The 25,592-nt window shown below is 42.6% G+C and overlaps 1 protein-coding gene across 1 annotated transcript in view; it reads right to left on the minus strand.

Annotated features, from left to right (window-relative positions):
- LOC149472001 (solute carrier family 23 member 2-like) overlaps positions 1 to 25,592 on the minus strand; it is a 194,677-nt gene that overhangs the window by 76,540 nt on the left and 92,545 nt on the right. Inside the window, exon 6 of the mRNA XM_089652729.1 lies at positions 18,974 to 19,130. Within this exon, the coding sequence (XP_089508855.1) occupies positions 18,974 to 19,130 (157 nt within the window). The remainder of the gene's footprint in view (positions 1 to 18,973; positions 19,131 to 25,592) is intronic.

The raw sequence follows: 25,592 nt of genomic DNA on the forward strand, positions 1-25,592 counted from the left end.
TGCTAGAGGGGGACCCAAGAAAAGGAGGATTGGGGCTGCTCTGTGCAAAACCACTGCACAGAGCAGGTAAGTAGAACATGTTTCTTATTTTAATACAATAATAAACTAAGCTTTACATTTACTTTAAGGTGGCTTTTGGTGGTTTCTATTCAGTGCAATTGCCTTTAAATGGCTTGTGATGGTTATGGGAACTTTCAACAATCCTGTACCTTTTTTTGAGCCAAACAGCTTCAGCACTACTTTTGCCCCAAGCCTTCACCCTGCAACGATGCAGAGAAATCATGGAGGCATGCAGCACTGCAAGTAATATAAAAAGAACATTTTTCACAGTTATGTTGCAAAGACCACTTCAAATCTTACTTTTCCATAATAAATTGTTGACGTGATATAAAAAACATCTGGATTTTCCTGCCATTGTTCTGACTTCCTCGGATTTCCTTAACTTTAAATTACTACATACCCTTACCTAATGTGCCCTGTTGTTCTAGTGTGTTTTCTTCAGTAATTTGGTATAAGGAAATGTATTTACATTATGGTGAATCTGATATTAACAAAGACAATAAATATAGATGAGTATGGTATTTGTCCACTGATCTCACAAAAGTATACAAATACGATACATATATATTTTTCTCTCTTCATAACTAACTTGCAATTTAACATTAGCATACTATAACTAGTACAAGTGAAACAAAGGAATTAATTTAAATAAAGGATGGTGTTGAAGATAGACAAACCATATTTGTTAATTCACAAAAGATAAAAGACATATTACAGTATCTCACACTGGATAGGATAAAAAAAGCAAACAAAAAGTATTACAAAATACATTTAAAAGGGTTTGCAAGTTTGTAATGTAGCACTACCCCTTTGAGAGACGCTAAAGATTTGGGTCCCCCAATAATCCTGCACAGTCAGGCAACGTGCATTTTCCAAAGACTTGCAGTCTGAAGACAATAAACAGTCCTTGAACTTGGCTTGTAGGTTTTATTAGGGGTATTTGAATTTGGATGTGGTAAGAAGTGTATGGGATGCCCAAGGAACAGTAAACTGAGGACAACTTCCTGGCAACTATGTAAAGTCCAAGATAGGAATTTCTCTTCTTGGAGATCTCTCCAGCCTCTCCTAATGTACCACCCCAGACCCTAGATACATCCGCTTCTTTACTCAGCTGCCTGGAGGAATCCTTGGGCAAGGGGATCCAGTGGCTGCTACTTGAAAGGGATAACAGTCCCGGGTATGGAGCTATTCAGGTTTCTCACCAGAATACCCTTTCCCCTTAACTGGCCCAGGTGGTGTAGGATTACTCACTCAGTCTTTGACTGTGAGCTGGTTGGGTTGGTGGCTGTCTTCAGGCCTTCTGCTGGGTTGGCTTCTTCCATGGTTTCACAGGTGGTCCTCCCTTCTTTCCATTTCCGACCTGTAGGTAGGCCCCTTTTCACTGGGCCCCCTCCAAGGCTCCTACATCTCAGCCTTCTCTCACATCTTCCACCTGAACTCTCCTGCTGCTGAGCAGGCTCAGTCATACTGAAGGGCTGTCCTGACCCCATGCCAAGTCTTCTGCCTGGGGATTGGTCAGGATCCCCTAAGTATGCAGATCAGCCACTCCTCACCCCAGCCCACTGCTTATAGAATCTTCTCCAAGTTTCTAGAGCAGGGGGATATATCAAGGAACTGATCTGCAGAGCCTCTCAGACCTGCCCTAAAATTGACTCTCTTACTCAGCCCAGGCTGCTACTCAGCCTTTCTAGCTGAAGAAATGTAACTAGCTCTCCCTGGCTATCTAGAGAGGCCAGGGGCGGACTGACAACTCATGGGGCCCCCGGGCAATAGGGGATCATGGGGCCCCTGAGTCCTTGCCCAAACTCAAAAAAGCCTATGAAAAAGGTACCAGGGGCATCTCATAGGACCCCCTACTGACCCCGGGCCCTTGGGCAGTGCCCGAGTTTCCAAACGGTCAGTCCGCCCCTGAGAGGGGTGCTACATTAGTATTCTTAGATGTGAATGCCAAACAATACAATAATACATATTATACTGTAGCTGCTAAGATAAGGTACTATAAATTTAATATAGCAAATGTTCCCAGAAAAGTGTACTGCTTTACGGTGATTCATTCAGCAAGGCACTGTGTCATTCAGCAAGGCACTGTAAAAGGCACTTAATGGATCCTCCAACACAGAAGAAGACTTAAATTGGATATCAATTCATAGTGAAAATAGTTGATGAGCAAAGAGGTTACTCCAAATAAATACTACAGCCTTGTACTTCAGCAAAAAAATTGAATAACATGTACTAGGGATTGATATTACCATAAGCCTTTGGGGATAGAGCATATCCTGATAACACTATTATAACTGTATTTCATGCTCTTATTTTGCCTGTACTGCCTTCTTCGTAGCCCTGCCACTTAGCTGCGCTCTCTCTCCCCAGCTTGTGGGTTGGTTACCAGGTAAAAGGCCATGCACTGCCAGTAAAACCCTTCCACTCTCATTTGCAAGCAGTGGGTGGCATCCTCGTTGCTAAGCAGCAGGCCAGCACTGCTGTTCCTCCTTCTCAGCCCTGGTTGGCTAGCAGTTCTAAAATGCTCTATTTGAACATCACAAGCCCAGGACTCTGGGTTTGTGCTCGAGTGTAGCTAACTAGCTTGTGTACCAAGTGCCTTGTTCTAGATTGCTTCAATTTGTCTAACCCCAATGTCTGTATAATGGGTTACTCTACTCAATGCTGTCTGCCCTGATCTGCCTTATCAATGGATTATGATACTGTTGCAACCTACCCTAACCCTTCAACATTCAGTCAGCCACTAATCCTGGTCACTCCTGAACACAGCACCTGCCTTGAACCTTACTACTTGTCCTGTGAATAAAGTTTTTCATCTTCTGACCCTGCACTGACTTCTGTAGATGTGTTCTACAATGCTTTAGGCCTCTTGCATGATGACCATGACCGTGCACACATAGCAAGGGCGTCTGTCAAGCAAAATTGTTCCAAGTTCTGAAAATGGGCCCTGGACTCGGGTTACAATGGTCCAGCACTTTCAAACCAGTTTAGGTTTAGGCTATCTGAAGCTATCAAGGACATCCAGGTTAACCATCTCACACCTCAGATATCCCACAAGGCCATGAATCTTGATCATTGTATTCCTGAGCTAAAGCAGATTGGTGCTACTCACTTTATCACCCAGGGAAACTCTGCAGAAGTAACGCACCTGCAAATTTTGCCATTTGATCTTAGTCCCTAGTCTGTATTTCTTACCAGACTCCTAAACACAATATCCCTGTCTTTACGGATTCTGTTTCTGCTAGTAATGTCATGGAAGAAATTCTAACCATTAATCTCCAGACTCACATGATAGCTCCTGCTGTTGGAGCCTTCCACCAGGAACAGATTTCATTCTTTATCATCCGCCAACCTTCTGACCTTGGGCTACCTATGGTTAAGTACCCATATCTGCATTACGCAGAAGATTGTGGCTTAGAAAAACTCTTGAACTAACCAGTGTCTACATTAGTATGTTAGCAAACAAGATATACCTGTGCATTAGTAAGTTGTCCTAGCCTCCTATGCACCAAGTCTCCCCCCTGCTTCTACCTCAGGTACTTTGATGGCATCTGTGCCATATCTGCCTCCTCATTGACTCTATGACTGCCCAAATGTCTTACTTCAGGTACCATACCACCTAAGGGGTTAATTTATTTACTCTCTGAACCTGAATAAGAGGTCAGAAAATATTTCATAGATGAAAACCTCGATCATGTCCTCTTCTACTCTTACTGGTACAGAAAGCTTTTTTTCTGGAGAAAGAAGATGGCACTCTCAGACCATGTGTCAGGGGAAAAGACGAGGAAGCCTGGGCAAATGTGCTAATGCTCAATATGGGCACGCCAACTCGTGCAAAGAAGTGCGCATGCGCATAGGAGGGCGGCGCGTAATCGTGCATTCTCGTGCACAAAAACACACTGGCACATGCAGGGTGCACTAATTGCTGACACTCAGTGGCCTTTATAAGGACTGCAGCTCTGCTCAGTGATTGCTGGATTATCGTCAGCCCCTCCCGTTCCTGTGTTCCTGAGTTTACTGCTGATTACCTGTTACTGACTCGGCTTGATCCTGACCTTGTTCCTGTCTGCTGCTGCTCTGTGTATGACCCAGGCTTGATCCTGACCTTGCTGCTGTCTGCTGCTGCTCTGTGTATGACCCTGGCTTGATCCTGACCTTGCTGCTGTCTGCTGCTGCTCTGTGTATGACCCCGGCTTGATACTGACGTTGCTCTTGTCTGCTGTTCCATATTGATCTTGGCTCTGGCTACTGACTACTCTACCCATCCTCCGGGATCCACGTGTTCTCTGGAGAAACTCCTCCTGCAACCGAAGCATCTCATCTCATCAGGCATCTCTAAGCAGCAACACCACTGGCAACCCGTACTTCTTTGGGCACTGCACCTCCTGTTTCCACCTCCAGGGGCGCACTGCACTCAGCCGTAAGGGGAGCCCTCTCTCTATTGCAGCCTCCGAGCAGATACGTGACACCATGTCCTGAATTTTGAAGCTTAAATTGACTTGCCTTTCCTGAACTGATACCCACCCCCTTTGATCACCGAGTTATTCAGTCAAGTCCAGGGAGTCTAGATTTTCTCCAAGCTTTTCTTTTCAGAGCAGCATACAACTTAGTTTTGGTTCCATGAAGAGGATGAGTGGGAGACAGCCTTACACACCAGAGATGGGTAGTATAAATGCTTGGTAATGCCTTTTTGTTTATAAAATTCTTTGGTTGTATTCCAGGACTTTGTTAATAATATCTTCCATGACCAATTGGGCAAGTTCCTTGTCATCTACTGTATATGGATGACATCCTAATTTCTTCTCAGTCTTTTGCATATCATCATTGCCATATTGAAAATGGTCCTGGCCAGGTTTTGTGAACATACCTTCAATGCAAAACTGAAGAAGTATATTTTTCATGCTACTGAGGTCCTGTTTCTTACATTATGGTTACATTATGTTTATGGCCTCCACCTCGGGTTGTGCTCCTTTTGTTTTAACAGTTCTAATTTTCCTGAGAGCAAAAAGCTTATGGAACATTTTTTTGCAATTTGGAAATCTGTGCATAACAACCATGTGATGTGATTCTGCCTGCCTTTGTTGATAACAAACTTTCAGGCACTCCCACCATCAAAGTTGTTGATTAGACTTGGCTAATAAAGGCCCAGTCTCAGAAGCTAGCTGTCAGAGCCTGGGATCGAACCTGGGCCTTCTGCAGTGAAAGACAATGTTTCTTCTCACTGAGCTACCTGGGATGCTGGACTTTACTCTGCCTGATCTATTGGATAATCCTGCCTTGTACCTTGTCTTCTCTTGAACCTTGAACTCCTTGCTCCTCCCATGAACTTCCTATAAAAGCCATATCCAGGCAATTCCTCCTTGCCAGATTATTGTGCTTTCCAGCCAATATCCCGCTCATCTGTACTGCTGCCGGCTATATCGTTTGTGACCGACTTTTGGCTTGTGACTGACTTTGCTTTTGTCTTATCCCTAAACTGTTTGATCCGCTCTTGGTTTCCAGCTTGCCCTTTCCCTGGTGGGGTGATCCTGAGACTGCGACCTGGTATTCACATGCAGCCAAATCCATCTCCACCATTAGGAGCTCTGGGGAAGACCGGTGGATGCTTAGACCCTGCACCTCAGGTGAGCCTGCGTCATTCCCAGGGTGGGTCGCTGGTGTACCAATCCTGCTGGTTTCAGGTAAGCCTTACAACTGCTGTAGAAACTGGTCTCTGAACCTGACCCAGACCGTGACACTAGCAACAAGATTTATTGGGCTGTTCGGAATTATTCAACAGTTGAACTGTGTTTGTTTCCATCTATAGAGTCCCCCTTTTTTGAGGATACCCAACTCCTTTCATGTTTCTTTGCTCAAGCCAGTCAGCCCAGATACCATCCTGTCTTGTAAACCTCCAGCTGCTGTCAATGGTCAGGAGTAGTTCGAGGTAGAAGCTATGTTGCATTCCCAGAAGTTTCAGGACTGTTTTCAATATCTCATCCACTGGAAAACTTTAAGCCTTGGTGAACACTGTTGGATGCCAGGCTCCTTAATTTCTCCTGACAGGAGTTTCCATCAGCTTTGTCCAGAAAATCCTGGAGGCCCCTGCTCAGGAGATAGTAATATTAGTAGCATGTCTCAGACTCCTACTTTGCCTATTTTCCTCTCCCCGCAATCCCACCACTTAGGTTCTCTCTCTCTGGCCTGAGTGTCAATCACCAGAAAACAGGTCTTGCACTGCACTGCAGTAAACACTCCCTCCTCTCTCACTGGCCAGTGTTGTACTCTTTGCTAGGCAGTAGCTCAGCAATGCCCGTTACTCCTCCTCTACTGTGATTGGCTGAAGGCATTGTGACACTTAATTTGAACATAACAGACCCATGGCTTTGGGTTTGTTATAACCTTCAGCTAGCTAGTTTCTGTACCAAGTGTTTTGTTCTGGATCGACTGGCTGCATCTGGATAACAGATTACACAACTGATTGCTGTCTGCCCTGACCCTTGCCTGAATAACAAATTACACTAATGATTGCCTTCTGCTCTTACCCTTGCCTTGATTACACTACTGATTGCTGCCTGCCCTAGCCCTTACCTGGATAATAAATTATGATACTCTCTGCTGTTAGCTCATACCACTGCAAGGTCAGCATTTAGCCAGACACAAACCCTAGTCACTCCTGCACACAGCACCTCTTTTTAATCTTACTATCCAGAAGCCATTTGACATGGTTGACAAAAACCTTCTCTCCAAAGATTGCTGGAGAGCATCCCAGTTCTGAGAATATAGAAAGTCCTAAGGACACCCAAGAGCCAGCGGGTCTACTTGCCTTAAAGTGGTTGTCAAGATTATTATTTTTTTTGTTACAAAAATAACAAATATGTTATACTTTCATGCTCTGTGCAATGGTATTGCACAGAGCATCCCTAAACTTCCTCTTCTCGAGTCCACTATGGGTGCTCTCGGCTCCTTTTCTTCGTGTGCCACCACAGGAAGATGCTGGAACTGAACCCAGGGCAGTTATGCTCATCTCTAGCAGGAGACATGGGCTGCCAGATAGGTGAGTATAATGGCTTATCTCTTGCAGGGCTCTGCAGGTATAACCTTTCTTTTTAGGGATTGACAGAATACTTAAATATTTGATATTCATGACCTAGTGAAATTAGGCTGGTTACTGACTTGAGCATTGCTTAAAGGCATTATAAACCTCCTTCCTTTCTCTACCATGAATTTTTCACTTGCATAAGTTGTGCATCACTCATGTAGTTTTATATTGCCATTTTCTTCTCTGTATGCACAACCTATAGTACAGTAAATCTTCGCACTCCAGTGTCTGAAGCTTCTGTTTGTGTTCAGACATGAGGCAATTGGTAAGGACTGCACAGGTTAATGCATGACCTCTCTATATAGTGTGAGAACTGAACTTCCCATGACAAAACATTCCATAGACTCAAAAGGAACTGCACTAAGACTGGAGACTATATCACACGAAGCAGTATCCTTTTTGATAGATTTAAAGGTAAAGGCTACCTGGAGGATTTCCTGCGGGAGGCCTATAACACCTTCCTACATAATTATTCCACTAGTAATAAGGAAGTCCACAATAGCCTCAGTGTGAGATTTATCACTGGTCTTAATAGTAATTATAAAGCTATCTGTAGCATCATCAAGCGACAATGGTATATCCTACAGTTGGAACCTAAATTGGGCCCCCAGCTTCTATTAACACCTCAAATAATCTTAAGGAAAGCACAAACTCTCAAAAATTGCATTGTTCCTATTAAAGTTAATAGACATAGATATATTAGATCCTATTCTGATACAAGAGTTGGCATCTTTAAATGTAAAAAATGGGAATACCTTGAACAGCTTCCCTCACTCTTAGATCATTCTGGCAGCTTCTTGCCAGACACCTGACTTCACATCCGGCCCGACGGCCATATCATCCTGAGTCCTTGGCCAGCTTGGCACTCTCTCTGAGACTGTCTCTGCAGCTTCTTGCCATGTCCCTGACATCACTTAAGGCCCTTTGGCCGCATCCCTCTGGGTGTCTATCTTCCACATTTCAGTGGTTGAGGGAACACCATGATCAGCTGGAACTTTGTAGAGGGCACCACTGGTCACCAATTTCTTCCCCGGATCGAGCTAATGAGTCATCCATCTCTCCAGCCTGTTCCAACAAGCCTCATGTAAGCTGTACCTGATGCACTAATGGATACTGAATTAATTTTTAATAAATGTGACTTTTTTATTATGCCTGGTTGATTCTTCTCCTTCTTGGCAAGTTATGTCTGTATGCATCTAACATTACAGGCACTCCATATTAAGATTTGTGGGGGGTTTTCTCATATTGTTCAGGATGAGCATGTGAGCTACTAATAATCTTAGTATATTGCCCAGGTTTCTTCCACTTACGCATTCGCCTGGTTTGGATATTTTTTTTGTGACAAAGCTGCATATCCCACAATCCCTTTCAGTCTATAGCACTGGTGCAAGCAAGAACTAAATACAAATTAGATCTGATACAGACACAAACTGAAAGAGCAAATCCATGATGGAAGAGATGTTTTCATTACAGTAGTATGCCAACATTTGAAATGCAACACACAGGAAATGGCAAGGCATCCATTGTGTACTGTGTGACCTGAAACAAGAAGTTGTCTGTGAACAGAGACAGGCTAGCTGCAACAACACATGCATATAGGGGTATCAATCAGCCATGACACTGCAAACTGTGGCCACAACATGTGAGTTTATAATTAAAAGGTAAGGCAAACAAACAAAATAGGGGATATAACTAATTTAATACCTAGTAAAAAAAAAAAAAACATTTGAATGTGTAAAATGCCTTTATATGAATAAGGCCATGTAGAGGTGCTGGAAAATATTTCCAATCATCAGGAGCAGTCATTTGCACATGAAAAGATGTTTCTGTTTGTCTGGAAATTTTTATTTGACCTACGGAAAGAAGACAACTGTATTTTTATGCTTTTTTAACCCCTTGGTGCTGACATAACACAAATATATGGCCTCACAAAACTGGCTTTTTTCCGTGGGGACGCATATTTGCGTACCTGTCTTTGTGCTGGGAGCCCCCAGCACAAGGAACAAGATGTCACTGAGAGCCCCGGGTCCTGTTCTCCCGATTTTGGGTCACATGATCGCTGTGATAGCCTCTGATTGGCTATCAAAGTGATCAGTTACTGAGAAGCCTGCCCCTCTTGATTTTTTTTCTCTCTAAATGGAGGAGAGAGATACATTGATACAATGGTACCTCTATCTGCAATCTCCTTCCTTCCCCTCGACTTCTCGTTTCCATTACGGAAAACAGCCTTTGAGCATATCCGTCAGCACTCTCCTGGTGCTCACGGCACTATTTCCTAAATCTACTCACATCTTCTTGCGGAACATCCTCCTTGCTCTCACTCTTATGTTTTAAAGTGGGAACTTGATCTCTCATCCTCTATAGCTCTGGAGGACTGGAATAGGGCCTGGTCGGCTGTAGCCAAATGTTCGTTTAATACCACCACCATGGAGGTGGCATACAAGGTTTTCCTCCAATGGTATTGGGTCCCAGCTTGCATAGCACATGCGAACCCGACCTGTGATGATCGATGTTTTAGAGGTTGTGGCCTCCATGGAGACGAGATTCATGCATGGTAGACGTGCCCTCGTTTCGTGGGCTTTTGGTCCTGGGTCTATGGCCTTTTATCACCTCTATTTTACACTACTTTTCATACAGACCCCACGCCATGTGCTTCTCCATTGCCCTCTACCTGGCCTCCAGTCCCCCTGGCAGAAATTGGCCACCTACCTCTTCATATCGGCTAAACGGGCCATTGCTAGGGCCTGGAAGAAGCCTACCGTTCAAATCACAGAAGCGAGGAATATTATGACCACTCTTATGGTCCATGAGAAAATGTTGAGTGTACTTAATGATTTCCACCCTAAATTTCTGAAAATATGGAATCCATCGTGGTCTTATGCCCACCCCTCACTACCTGCGTCGAGTATGGGTACTTCTTGTTACTAAAGGGGGCTCTTGCCTACAGGTTCTCTTGCCCTTGATTCTATCCTTCTTCAGTTTCTTTCTGCTAGCATCTTTCATTCTCTTCTATATGCTTTTCTCCATTCTACCACCCCTCACAATTATTGCTTATTTATGTGTTTTGTTCATGTGTTTCAGTTCTACCATATTATTTTGCATGTACCTTGCTAGGTTCTTTAAAAAAAAAAAGAAAACTAGTAAAAATCATTGTGCCAGAAACCATAAAAGAGAAAATTAAAGAAAAAATACCTTGATCAAGGTTTGATCTAGTTCAGTGCCAGGGTTAGTGTTTGGGCAAAGGTCAGGGTCAAAGGTCAGGATTTAAAAAAAAAATAAAAAATTGGTATAAGCGTCAGTGTGTTTTTAGGTAAATACAAAATGTGCACTATTGTTTCTGAGTTGTACTACAGGTACAAATAACATCCCTCCCTCCTAGATTGTAAGCTCCAAGGAGCAGGGCCCTCGAACCCCTTGTGTATCGAATTGTATTGTTATTGTACTGTCTCGTGTATTGTCTCCCATTGTAATGTACAGCGCTGAGCAAACTGTTGGCGCTATATAAATACTGTATAATAATACACATATATGGTATTGATGCGATTGTCAAGAGCTGGACAATTTATTTTGAGCAGTTCTTTGGTGGTAGGTTACGGTAGTAACAAACACATTTTAAAAAAAGATTTTTTTTTTTTTTTTTTTTTTTACTATTTTGGGCCAGTTTTCCTTTGATAAAAAAACAGAGGATATCCATTATCATTTAACACCAAATGAAAGCCCAATTTGTCCTGAGAAAAAAAATAAGGTATAATTCACCTGGGTGTACAAATTAGTTGTGATGATATGTACGGTTTTACTAATACATGTCAAAGTTGTAAAATTTTACTTAGGCTTTAAGATTTGTTTTACCCTTAGGCATGAGGGGGTTAATGCATGTGGTTGAATTTGGAAGATCCTTTAAGGATGACAGGCAGATGCCTCACTGCCCATTATCCTAAAAAATGCTATTCTATTGCCACCAAAAGACAGGAATCCTGATACATTGCGCATGTTGCTAACATCAGTAAATTGACCTAAGTTAGAATACGTCTGATCTCTATTAGCAAGAACCATACAAGGAAAGGATAAAAGATGTACAATGTGTCACTGGAATGCTACTTTCCCTGAAGCAAATCCTAAAAAGTCAGTCTGTTTTATTTTAAAAGCAGCTGCTCAAGAAAAAGTGCTTACAATCTGAAACCTATTACTCCAGAGTTTTACTGTATCTGTTTGTAAATTTTCAGTATAATTTGTAGAATTTACTTTCTTCCCTAAAGGTATGACAAACGCCTTTTTTTCTTTAAGTGGATTTGAAGTACCAGTTAGAGAACAGTAGCAGCTTTTACATGCTTTTTAGGATGACCAGAACCTACCCAGTAATCACTACCAATGCACGAATGTTCTCATATGTATCTCAAACTGATGTCAAACTGATGCAATTAACTTAAGCCCAAAGCCAGTTGAGAATTTTGAGCGCATGCAATTTCTGGAACATTCACAAATAAAAGTTAGAGGCACAGAAACCATCACTTTATGGGCCAGCTGTTTATCCAAAACTGCTAGAAGTGTTGTTTGCCATTTTACGGCCTTGCAAGTGTTTTAGGTAAAGCTGTAATTAATGTTTAATATTGTTTAACTGCTTTCCCTGCAGAGGATTTACCCTCCTTCCTGACCAGGCCATTTTTTGTGATACGGCGCTACGTTACTTTAACTGTCAATTGTACAGTCAGGCAACACTATACATAAATGAGATGTATGTCCTTATTTTTCCCCCACAAATAGAACTTTGGTGGTAAATGATCACCTCTGAGTTTTTTATTTTTTGCGCTATAAACAAAAAAACCGGAACATTTTGGGAAAAACAATATTTTTGACTTTTTGCTATAAAACATATCCAGTAAAAAAATTTTAAAAATCAAGTTTCTTCATAAATTTAGGCCAAAATGTATTCTGCTACATGTCTTTGCTAAAAAAATAAATCAGAATACGTGTAAATTCATTGGTTTACGTTATAGCATCTACAAATGGCTGTATATATACTGGAATTTTTTATTTTTATTTTTTTTATACTAGTAATGGCGGCAATCAGCAACTTATAGTGGGAATGCGGGACTGCGGCAAGCATTTTGACACTGGGGGTGAACTGACTAACTGCCATTGACATTCCAGTGACACTAATACAGTGATCAGTGCTAATAAAAAGCACTGAGACTGTACTAATGACACTGGGCAGGAATGGGTTAACATCTGGGGCGATCAAAGAGTTAACTGTGTGCTATTTTACATAATGTGCTGTGTGTGTTTTACTAGGGAGGCATGCTGCTGTGTATTTCTCTACTGTTGTTTACACACAGTTCTATCCCGTCAGCTTTCCCCGACGATCGCCGTGTGCCAGCGGGGAATCTCCGGCCAGTACCCGGTGACTGACATCTGTACCCGCCAATGGCGGCACAGATAGGGCGGAGCATGCATGCGCCCCCTACCCCGAAATGCAAATCATGTATATATACATGATTTTGCACAGCCTTTCCACCCTGAAGCAGTAGTTCTACTATAGGGTGGTGGGCAAGCGGTTAGTTTGTTGGAAAATCTTGCTGCTAGTAGACCCAATTTTACAGTTTTTGCTGCTTAGAAAAGTAAAGAATTATAGTAAGGAACAGAGTATGTGCAACAGGGTTATATCTGCCTTATGGTCACCCATAAGATGGGCAGACGTGTTAGTGATAACTATGGGTGGTGGGCCATGTGCCCATTTTAAAACCCACTGGAACCCACTGAGACCCATATATGACTAAACTAACAACTGAAACTGTGCAAAAGCAACATTTAAAGGATAAGTTCACCTTTGGGAATATTTTACATCATGTTCCATGTGTTCTGTGAATGAATGAACTACAAGTTCTGACAGCCTTAGCAGCTGTCGGCTTGTGGTTCTCAATGAACTGTTTAATTGAATCTTCCTGTATACATATATATACTGACAAGTCAGAGACCTGCATAGCACCAGCAATCTGCTGATTGCTGGTGCAATGTTTTCCAATAAATGCATATTTTTCTACCTTCAAAAAATGTGCATTTATTATTTTTGGTCAAATGGTGAACTTATTCTTTAATACTTACAAATCATAGCTTAAATTATTCATGTCCAGTAAAAAAATCACCCCCTCTGAAAACTATTAAGGATAGTTATAAAGCAAGTTAGTGACACAACCATGCACACATGTAGGGCAAATCAGCGTTTCTTTTTTTTTTTTCTTTTTAGAAACAATTTATTATATGTTTTTTTGGGATTTAAAGTTCTGGATTACCAACAAAAATTAATATTAGAGATGAGCGAATCGAACCAGGCGAACCGGAATTCGAGTCGAATTTCAGGAAATATTCGATTCGCGTCGAATCCAAAATTTTGCCTACTTCGGGTGCGCGAATCGAACATTTCCCGATCAGCCGGCAAAAGTGTCCCTGCAGTGAGCTCCGCTATTTCTGACAGTTCTCTGACAGAAGGAACACATGTTTAGCGGTTGAAACATTGTATCTATTAGTTTCCATTTAGGATACAGATGTTTCAACCGCTGTACATGTGAAGAAGCTGTCAGAGAACTGTCAGAAATAGAGGAACTCTGCACATACACTTTTTGCCGGCTTGGAATTATTCTTCTTTTCATCCTACTTCTTCTTCTTCTTGTTCTTCTTCTTCATCCTCATCCTCTTCTTCTGAGGATGAGGATGAGGATGAAGAAGAAGAAGAAGAAGTAGGATGAAAAGAAGAATAATTCCAAGCCGGCAAAAAGTGTATGTGCAGAGCTCCTCTAAGTGTATCTGCAGAGCTCCTCTAAGTGTATCTGCAGAATAGAGGAACTCTGCACATACACTTTTTGCCGGAAACCGCTGTATGGAGGGAATGTCCCATAACTGTCAGAAATAGACTATTTCTGACAGTTCTGGGACATTCACTCCATACAGCGGTTTCAACCGCTGTATGGAGGGAATGTCATAGAACTGTCAGAAATAGACTATTTATGACAGTTCTGGGACATTCACTCCATACAGCGGTTGAAACATTGTATCTATTTTTTTCCATAAATGACATTCTGCAAATACACTTAGAGGAGCGCTGCAGATACACTTTTTGCCGGCTTGGAATTAATCTTATTTTCATCCTACTTCTTCTTCTTCATCCTCATCCTCATAAGAAGAAGAAGAAGAAGTAGGATGAAAATAAGAATAATTCCAAGCCGGCAAAAAGTGTATCTGCAGCGCTCCTCTAAGTGTATCTGCAGAATGTCATTTATGGAAAAAAATAGATACAATGTTTCAACCGCTGTATGGAGTGAATGTCCCAGAACTGTCAGAAATAGACTATTTATGACAGTTCTGGGACATTCACTCCATACAGCGGTTTCAACCGCTGTATGGAGGGAATGTCATAGAACTGTCAGAAATAGACTATTAATGACAGTTCTGGGACTGTCCTTCCATACAGCGGTTGAAACATTGTATCTATTTGTTTCCATAAATGGATCCATTTATGGAAACAAATAGATACAATGTTTCAACCGCTGTATGGAAGGAATGTCCCAGAACTGTTAGAAATAGTCTATTTCTGACAGTTCTATGACATTCCCTCCATACAGCGGTTGAAACCGCTGTATGGAGTGAATGTCCCAGAACTGTCAGAAATAGTCTATTTCTGACAGTTATGGGACATTCACTCCATACAGCGGTTGAAACATTGTATCTATTTTTTTCCATAAATGACATTCTGCAGATACACTTAGAGGAGCGCTGCAGATACACTTTTTGCCTACTTCTTCTTCTTCTTCTTCATCCTCATCCTCTTCTTCTTCTTATAAGGATGAGGATGAAGAAGAAGAAGAAGAAGTAGGATGAAAATAAGATTAATTCCAAGCCGGCAAAATGTGTATCTGCAGCGCTCCTCTAAGTGTATTTGCAGAATGTCGTTTATGGAAACAAATAGATACAATGTTTCAACCGCTGTATGGAAGGAATGTCCCAGAACTGTCATAAATAGTCTATTTCTGACAGTTCTGGGACATTCACTCCATACAGCGGTTTCAACCGCTGTATGGAGGGAATGTCCCAGAACTGTCAGAAATAGACTATTTATGACAGTTCTGGGACAATCCTTTCATACAGCGGTTGAAACATTGTATCTATTTGTTTCCATAAATGGATCCATTTATCGAAACAAATAGATACAATGTTTCAACCGCTGTATGGAAGGAATGTCCCAGAACTGTTAGAAATAGTCTATTTCTGACAGTTCTATGACATTCCCTCCATACAGCGGTTTCAACCGCTGTATGGAGTGAATGTCCCAGAACTGTCAGAAATAGTCTATTTCTGACAGTTATGGGACATTCACTCCATACAGCGGTTGAAACCGCTGTATGGAGGGAATGTCATAGAACTGTCAGAAATAGACTATTTATGACAGTTCTGGGACATTCATTCCATACAGCGGTTGAAACATTGTATCTATTTGTTTCCATAAATGAATCCATTTATGGAAACAAATACATACAATGTTTCAACCGCTGTATGGAAGGAATGTCCCAGAACTGTTAGAAATAGTCTATTTCTGACAGTTCTATGACATTCCCTCCATACAGCGGTTGAAACCGCTGTATGGAGTGAATGTCCCAGAACTGTCAGAAATAGTCTATTTCTGACAGTTCTGGGACATTCCCTCCATACAGCGGTTGAAACCGCTGTATGGAGTGAATGTCCCAGAACTGTCAGAAATAGACAGAAACTGTCACAGAACTGTCCTTCTTCTCATCCTTCTCCTTCTTCTCATCCTTCTCCTTCTTCTCATCCTTCTCCTTCTTCTCATCCTTCTCCTTCTTCTCATCCTTCTTCTCATCCTTCTCCTTCTTCTCATCCTTCTCCTTCTTCTCATCCTTCTCCTTCTCCTTCTTCTCATCCTTCTCCTTCTCCTTCTTCTCATCCTTCTCCTTCTCCATCTTCTCATCCTTCTCCTTTTCCTTCTTCTCATCCTTCTCCTTCTGCTTCTCCTTCTCCTTCTTCTCATCCTTCTCCTTCTTCTCATCCTTCTCCTTCTCTTTCTTCTCATCCTTCTCCTTCTTCTCATCCTTCTCCTTCTCCTTCTTCTCATCCTTCTCCTTCTTCTCATCGTTCTCCTTCTCATCCTTCTCCTTCTTCTCATCCTTCTCCTTTTTCTCATCCTTCTCCTTCTCCTTCTTCTCATCCTTCTCCTTCTCCATCTTCTCATCCTTCTCCTTCTCCTTCTTCTCATCCTTCTCCTTCTGCTTCTCCTTCTCCTTCTCCTTCTCCTTCTTCTCATCCTTCTCCTTCTTCTCATCCTTCTCCTTCTTCTCATCCTTCTCCTTCTTCTCATCCTTCTCCTTCTCCTTCTTCTCATCCTTCTCCTTCTTCTCATCCTTCTCCTTCTTCTCATTCTTCTCCTTCTCCTTCTTCTCATCCTTCTCCTTCTTCTCATCCTTCTCCTTCTTCTCATCCTTCTCCTTCTCCTTCTTCTCATCCTTCTCCTTCTTCTCATCCTTCTCCTTCTCCATCTTCTCATCCTTCTCCTTCTTCTCATCCTTCTCCTTCTTCTCATCCTTCTCCTTCTCCTCATCCTTCTCCTTCTCCTTCTTCTCATCCTTCTCCTTCTCCTTCTTCTCATCCTTCTCCTTCTCCTTCTTCTCATCCTTCTCCTTCTCCATCTTCTCATCCTTCTCCTTCTCCTTCTTCTCATCCTTCTCCTTCTTCTCATCCTTCTCCTTCTCCTCATCCTTCTCCTTCTTCTCATCCTTCTCCTTCTTCTCATCCTTCTCCTTCTTCTCATCCTTCTCCTTCTCCTTCTTCTCATCCTTCTCCTTCTCCATCTTCTCATCCTTCTCCTTCTTCTCATCCTTCTCCTTCTCCTTCTTCTCATCCTTCTCCTTCTTCTCATCCTTCTCCTTCTCCTTCTCCTTCCTGATCTCCAAGGGCATTTAAATTAAAGGTACAGTGTTCTGCACTAATTTAAAGGCTCTCTGAAGCCTAGAAACCCTTTTTATAAGCCATCTTCGTAGCGAAGAAATTCGCATCGAATCGAATTTCATACTGGAATTCGCCGAATCAGCCGAATCGAATTTTTCAATACTTCGCTCATCTCTAATTAATATATTTATCTAGGTGGATGCCGCATCGATCCCAGCTTCATCTGTCCCCTGCCGCCTCTAATACTGAGAACCAAGCAATCAAACACTGCTGATCGCTCAGCTCTCAGTCTTCAGCAGGGGTGGACTGACCATTTGGAAACTCGTGCACTGCCCGAGGGCCCGGGGTCAGCAGGGGGCCCCATAAGATGCCTCTGGTATCTTTTCATAGGCTTTTTTGAGTTTGGGCAAGGACACAGGGACCCATGATTCTCTATTGCCTGGGGGCCCCATGAGTTGTCAGTCCGCCCCTGCTCTTCAGTCTACAGAGAGCCGATGACTGTCATTCACCAGCTCTTTGCTTTGCCCCTCCTGTGCTCACTGAAGTGCTGGGCCGTGCAAGGGGGTGGGAGTGACTGGCTCAGACTCTCAGTGGCTCACTGAAAGGCTGAGCCAGCTGCTGGTCTAGGCATCTGGGTGGATCCTGACTTGCCTGGGCCCTCTGAGTGATGTCATCCAGCAGTGGGTTTTAGTGCACTGTTGACTGAAAATGGGTCAAAGGAGTACAGAACTAACTGTACTCCTGTGAGCCATATGAGAAGTATAGCCTGGAGAGCTTTGGCCATACTTTCTTTTAAAATCCCAGTACCTACATTCCTGGACTGCCAACTGCACTCTTTGTACAATATCTCAGACAGGTCTGAGGCAGTTATGTAAGGATAAAACACCTAAAACATATGTGGACAGAGGTGTGTTTCGTTCTGATGCAGTTTTAATTTCAAGCACCAGATAGAGTTTACAAAACAAGCTGGCATCTTTTAGTAAATAGGTCTATAATTTTGTTTTAATGCTTCAGTTTAGCAATGGCTCATATATTCCATGGTTATTACATAATTACATAGTTAGTCTGGCTGAAAAAAGACAAAAGTCCATCCAGTTCAACCATTAAAAACAAAAGGTTATAATCCTATACCCACAGTTGATCCAGAGGAAGGCAAAAAAACCAGCAAAGCATGATCCAATTTTCTCCTGCAGGGGTAAAAAATTATTTCCTGATCCCCCGAGAGGCAATCAGATATTCCCTGGATCAACTTTATCTATAAATGTTAGTATTCAGTTATATTCTGTGTATCCAAGAAAGAATCCAGGCCTTTTTTAAAGCAATACTGAAGGATATTCAAATTTATACAGAAACCTCTAAATTAGTCTTTTCTCCATAACCCCTCTTGGATGTTCTCCACTTTTCAAATACCACAGATTCCATACAGAATTACTGTATCTTTATGTTGATACAAATAAAAGCTAAAATACTAAAGGTGGGGGGAACACTATTGCTACCACATGCAAGGGCAAAAAAACAGACATGAGTTTTCTACTTAAAAAGAAACATATCATCCAAATAATTACATATCGTACATAAATGTAAAAACAAAACTGAGACACAAGGTGAAAAACAATATTTTTGCTTTTGGATCCATATTTGGGTATTACACTTTTAGATGAAAAAATAGCCGTGTCATGATTGAAGTAATAAATAAAAAAATAAGATAAAATCATCTGGTAAACAGAAGTGCTTGACTCACATTCCCATATTTGCACATTCCTTTTTCTACAATTTCACATTAACAAGATCGAACAACACAACAGGTATTGAAACACTGGCTTAAAAAAGGGAGACAAGAGATTGTGTTTGTGTGTTAACCTAGAACTTTAGAATCAAACATACCTGGATATGGAATATGAAACCAAGGTGAATTGGTTATGGCATCAATGTTAATATCAGTCCGAGCAGCAAATCCATAATGTACTGTGTCTCTTGGGAAAATGTTGCAGTACGTCAAAATATAACAAATCAGCCATGATAAGCACATTCCTAATAATACCTTGGAAGAAGTCAAAATCAAAGGTTTAATTATTTCTTCTACATGGGAAAAATAGTAAATGCAGACATTTGTAACAATAGAGTATGGGATTGGTTCATTTTTTAATTTAGTCCAATAAAGCTACATTTACCTCAATCATCAATTCATATGTAAAGGAATCCAAATTTTTTTTTATTGTTTGGCACATAATTGGATATGTCAAGTGAGCACAGGTTCACATGGTATAATGAACTCCTTAGAAGATCATACCCTCTGTGTGAAGCCAGTGATGTAACAATAGCCCGCCCCAGTGGGTTGTCACCATCTCACAGGTGCACACACTTATATGGCTTGACATGCTGGACACCTACGTATTTACTTGAGAAACCTTCATCATTTATATTTTTACAAAAAAATTGGGTCATAAATTGTGTTTGCATGAAATAAAATTAACTTTAGCATATTGATTACTGAAAATATGCCTCTGATAACCAGTTGACATAAAAAAAAAAAATACCACCATTTTATTCTCCAAAGTCCCTGCTTTAAAAAGAAATGTAATATTTGGGGGTTTTACTAATCTTTAGGCCTAAAATGTTTGAGTTCAAAAAATGCAAAAACATCTTTGGAAGCAAAAGGGTTATTATTATTATACAAGATTTATATAGCACCAACAGTTTGCTCAGCGCTTTACAATATTATTATTATTATTATTATACAGTATTTATAAAGCACCGATAGTTCACTCAGCGCTGTACATTACAAAGGGGGACAGAACATGTGACAGAACAATACCAATACAATGCAAAACATGAGGGGATTGAGGGCCCTGCTCTTTCGAGCTTACAATCTAGGAGGGAGGGGATGGTGGCACAGGAGGAGATAGCTGTGGGGGATGGAGTGGTAGGAAGAGTGGAGGAGGTCGGTCAAGTTAACAGTGGGTAGGCTTCCCTGAAGAGATGGGTTTTCAGGGTGCGCCTAAAGGAGAGGAGAGTAGGTGATAATCTGATGGGTTGGGGAAGGGAGTTCCAGAGGATGGGTGACACCCTGGAGAAGTCCTGGAGGCGGGCATGGGAGGAGGAGACCAGGGAACTAGAGAGAAGGAGGTCGTGTGAGGAGCGGAGTGTGCGTGCTGGGCGGTACTTGGATATTAGGTCGGTGATGTAGATCGGGGCAGTATGGTGGACAGCTTTGTACGTCAGTGTTAGGATTTTAAATTTGATCCGTTGCGCAATCGGAAGCCAGTGGAGGGATTGGCAGAGGGGGGTGGCGGAAACGGAGCGGTTGGAAAGGTGAATGAGTCTGGCAGCCGTATTCAGGATCGACTGAAGCGGGGATAGCCAGCGGCGAGGCAGGCCAGTGAGGAGGGAGTTGCAGTAGTCGAGTCGTGATATGACGAGGGAGTGGATGAGCTGTTTATTGGTTTCCGGGGTTAGGAACGTGCGGATGTTGCAGAGGTGGAGTCTGCACGAGTTTGTTAAAGATTAGACTTGGGGCTGGAAGGATAGGTTGGAGTCCAGAATGACACCAAGTACTCTGGCCTGCAGGGCGGGTTTGATATTGGCGTTGTTGGATGTGATGGAGAAGTCAATGGGGGGTGGGGTTCGGGCTGGGGGGAAGACAAGGAACTCGGTTTTGGAGAGATTTAGTTTAAGGAAGTGGAGCGACATCCAATCTGATATGTCGCTCAGTAGGTGTGTGATTCGGGCAGAGACCGAGGGGGTGAGGTGGGGGGTTGAGAGATAGATTTCTGTGTCGTCGGCATAGAGGTGATAGTTGAAGCCGTGAGAGTGTATGAGTTGGCCAAGGGAGGAGGTGCAGATGGAGAAGAGAAGGGGCCCAAGGACAGAGCCTTGAGGGACCCCAACAGAGAGTGGGAGTGAGGGGGAGGTGGTAGCATTATAGGTAACGCTGAAAGAGCGTTGTGACAGGTAGGATGAGAGCCAGGAGAGAGCAGAATCTCTGAGGCCGAGGGAGTGTAGTATTTTGAGGAGGAGGGGGTGGTCAACTGTGTCGAAGGCCGCAGAGAAGTCAAGGAGTAGGAGCACTGAATAGTGGCCATTAGCTTTGGCGGTTAGAAGGTCATTGGAGAGTTTGAGTAAGGCGGTTTCGGTGGAGTGTAGGGGACGGAAGCCAGACTGTAGGGGATCGAGGAGGTTGTTGTCGTTGAGGTGAGAGCATAGGCGGGTGTAGACGAGGCGCTCGAGGAGTTTAGTTGTAAGTGGGAGCAGGGAGATGGGTCTGAGGTTGTTCGGGTCATTGGGGTCCAGGGAGGGCTTTTTAAGTATGGGGGTGATGTGTGCATGCTTCAGTGGGGAGGGGAAAGTGCCGGAGGAGAGGGAGAGATTAAAATGTGGGTGAGGGAGCGTAGGATGGAGGGGGAGGGAGGTCATAGGAATTGTGAGGGGATAGGGTCGAGGGGGCAGGTGGTGAGGCGGGCATCAGAGAAGATCTTGGAGACTTCCTCGATGGTAGTAAGGTCAAAGGTGTGGAGTGTTGGGGGAGCTTCAGTATGAGGAATGTAGGGTGGGGTGGAAGTGGAGGTCAGAGCAGTGGTGGGGCCGTGGGAGAGGGGTGATGAGGGGGTAGCTGAGTGAGGGGGAACGGGGTTGAAGGGAGTTTTAGCAGTGACGATGTCCCTGCGGGTAATGTCGAGGGGGAAGGGGGATGAGGGGGTAGCTGTGTGAGAGGGGACGGGTTGAGAGGGCGTGTGAGTTGCGGCAATGTCCTTGCGAATTGTGTCAATCTTGTTTTTGAAGTGATTGGCAATCTCAAGGGCGGTGAGTGAGGTGCTGGGTGGAGGTGGGGGTGGAGAGAGTAGAGAGTTGAAGGTGGAGAAGAGTCGGCGAGGGTTGGAGGAGAGGGTCTTGATGAGAGTCAGGAAGTAGGCTTGTTTGGCTGCGTGGAGGGAGGAGGTGTAGGTGCGGAAGGCAGATTTGTAGTGGGTGAAGGCTTGTTGGGATTTTGTTTTGTGCCATAGTCGCTCCAGGGCATGACTGTGTCGTTTGAGGGTTTTGGTGTGATCAGTCTGCCAGGGCTGGAGCGGTCGGGGTCTGATGTTGCGTGTGGTTAAAGGCGCTAGCCAGGAAGTTGCCAATTAGTTTTAAGCTGTTACCCTGCAGCCTGAACCCTCATCTGTATCTGTAATCTGCTTACGCATTGCTGTCTCAGCCTGCCTCTGGATGCACCTCTGCTCTGATTCCCTGTTGGGACCTGGTATAATCCTGAGCCCACCTTTGTCTGCTTGCTCGTTGCTGACTCAGCTAATTCCTGACCATGACTCATCTGTGCTGACTTCCTGGAGTGTCCTTGGCTTGACTCCTGTGTAAAGTTCTGCTGACCACCTTATGACTTTGACCTGTCTCTTGACCATGATTCTACTGACTTCCTAGTATGCCTTTGGTCTGCCTTCAAACCACTACTCTGCCTTCTGCCTTGCCCGATGTCAGCTTCTTTGGTTGCTGGCCAACAACTGCCTCAGATCACACTTGTAGCATGTTATGGGTTCTAATGTTCCTGCCAGCTGCTATTCACCCTTCTTCACCACAGTGACTCCTCCTGTGGCCCTGCCTCTCAGTGTTCTTCCTATTAGTCTGCCTGTGCACCTCACAGTTGAGCCTTCTTGCAGAAGTAAGCATTCATGAAATGGACTTTTAACACCCATTTCATTCTGTACCATTTATTAATTTATTACTGGTACTTATATAGCGCCGTCAATTTATGTAGCACTTTACATATAAATATATTGTACATTCACAATGCAGTCCCTGCCTGCAAGGAGCTTGCAATCTAAGGTCCCTAACTTACATTCATACTTACACATTCTAGGGCACATTTTGAGAAGAGCAGTTACCATCTCATGTTCTCTATTCCAGGGGTGTATGGACCAGAGGTGTAAAAAAAAAAAAAGCCCTCTTGGCATCTTGTCTTTTTAACAAGGTACAGTATGTGATAAACATCTTGCATATTAGACTTATCTAAATGTCTCTATTGCACTAGGATTTTGTAGAATTGAATCAATTCCAGGCACAGAGATTTTTTTTATCTGTTGTTGAGTCCTTAAATTTACTAATGATGAAGTCCAGGGGCAGACTTACCATTTGGAAACTCGGGCACTGCCCGAGGGCCCGGGGTCAGTAGGAGGCCCCACGAGATGCTCCTGGTACTTTTTTTTTTTTCATAGGCTTTTTTTGAGTTTGGGCAAGGACACAGGGGCCCCATGATCCCCTATTGCCTGGGGGCCCCATGAGTTGTCAGTCCCCCTGATGAAGTCAGTATTGTAACTTTCTAAATTGCCAATAACATTAACACAATTATGCATTCTTACAGTATCTTGCACCTTCTTGCATTTTGTGCACCATCTCTTTACATAATTACATACAGAAGAATTTCCTGAAGGAATTCCACTGCAGAGATCTGCTATAAAATAGTGTTTAAGCTATGCTCATTGTATAGTATACCTTATCTACTTCACAAGCCAAAGACGATAATTTTTCTTAGACTTATCTTTTCATTTAGCATACAGTCAAGTGAGAGAAGTAGGAAAAAAAGTGATTTATATGGGTCTGACCTACTAACCACAAGCTATAGATACAAGTTTATTTATCTTTCTATTTGCAAGTTCACAAAAAGGATGATATAAAGACTGGCCAATTAAATTGGCTGTGCTTATTTTAGTTCAGAAAGAGAGATTTATTTGAGAAGAATTCCTTGATGTTTCAGAGGAGTTGTCTGACAATGTATGTGCAAAAATTTACAATGTGTTGAAGAACACCCAGGCAGTGTAAGACATTTTTACTGTGTTAAATCTTTTCTCCATTAAGATGCTGGTCATCTGGCTATGGCTATCAAGGGTGAAGCAGCTGTCTGCTTTTGTGTGACTTGTGTTTCTTCCCTCTTGTAGGAATGACCGTTCGAAAATTCTGTTGTGTTGTTTTTAATAAGTGTAAAAAAACCATTAGGGGCATATTTATTACAAATTTGCATAGCGATTCGCCCAGGGAAATTGCATGTACATTTGTTCTGTGTGAATGCACAAAATTTTTTTAGGCTATCTCCTGTGTTGGTCGAATGCGTCTCACAGATTTAAAATGGAAAATACAGTTTTGGCAACAGATGACAATAAATATCATTGGAATTTCCTATCATGCTTGGTGCCATCTAGTAATATTTTCCATTTCATATCAATGAAAAACATTCAATCAGCAACAGAAATAGTCTAACAACATTAGCGTGTTATATTTGTTATATTTCTTTTATTATATCATACACCAGGCAGACAGCTGGGTGTCTTTAAAGTGAACGTAGGGGCAGAAATTAAAACGTCTCAATGTAATGTCAAAAGCACTTCACCTTTTTGGTACACCAATATATCTGCATTATCCTTTATTTATTTTATTGTTTTGGACAGAAGCATTGTCATACATTGATATGCACTGGCATTCCCATCAATACCTCAAAAAACAGAACATAAACTTTTTGCAATATAAGACATTGCAACCTCTTCCCTATGCATACCAATGTTGTAGGAGGAAGATGGTGGGCCACACTACATGAGTTAATCAGGCCCAGTACTGCCCCTCAGCCTGAGCGACTGTCGACTCTTTTTTTCATTCATTTCTTCCTGGCCTGACCTGTTGACATAGGTGGGAGAAACACCGCTTTGCTAATACCCTCAGCACATTTTGATATAAAATAATAGTGGTCGCAATATTTTCCAGAGGAAAATTAAAGTGTTTATAAGCATCACTTTGGGGCTGATTTCCTAAAACTGGAGAGTGCAAAATCTGGTGCAGCTATGCATGGTAGCCAATAATCTTCTGAATTTAGCCTATTCAATTAAGCTTTGAAAAAAAACTGGAAGCTGATTGGTTTCTATGCACAGCTGCACCAGATTTTGCACTCATGTTTTAGTAAATCAGCCCCATAGTTTTTATGATGTGACTTTACAACTGCTTTGAGAGAACCATTTTTGTGCAAAAATATGGTCACCTTTTTAGGTAAACACACTGGGGCCGGTTCTTGAAAACCTAAGCTAAAAAATAGGAGCCAAAACAGATTTTTTTTTTTATGCATAGCAAGCAATCAGACTTGTATTTTTATGGAAAAAAAAAAAAAAAAGTATGAGCTTTTGAAAAAAAAAAAAAATGTTATGCTCACCAAGGTGGATGCAGCATCAATTCAATGTTGCATCTGTCCCCCACTAGCTCTGCACAGAGAACTAAATGATCAAAGACCACGATGCCTCAGTTCTCCCCCTCCACTCCGGGATTGTCCATCTCAGGCTTTCTGCTGTGCCTCTCCAGGGCTCACTGGAGTGCTGGGCTGTGGAGGGGGCAGGAGGGTCTAGCTCAGGTTCTCGGTGGATCACTGAGAGGCTGAGCCAGCTGCCAGTCCAGGGTTCTGGGTGGATCCCAGCCATATGGTCCAGATCTTTTCAGAGCCTGGACCAGCTCTGTGACTCTATAGCCCTCTGTCTGCTAA

The sequence above is a fragment of the Staurois parvus genome, unplaced genomic scaffold (assembly GCF_062004578.1).
Source record: "Staurois parvus isolate SC_StPar_1 unplaced genomic scaffold, SC_StPar_1.0 ptg000025l, whole genome shotgun sequence".
NCBI lineage: Eukaryota > Metazoa > Chordata > Amphibia > Anura > Ranidae > Staurois > Staurois parvus.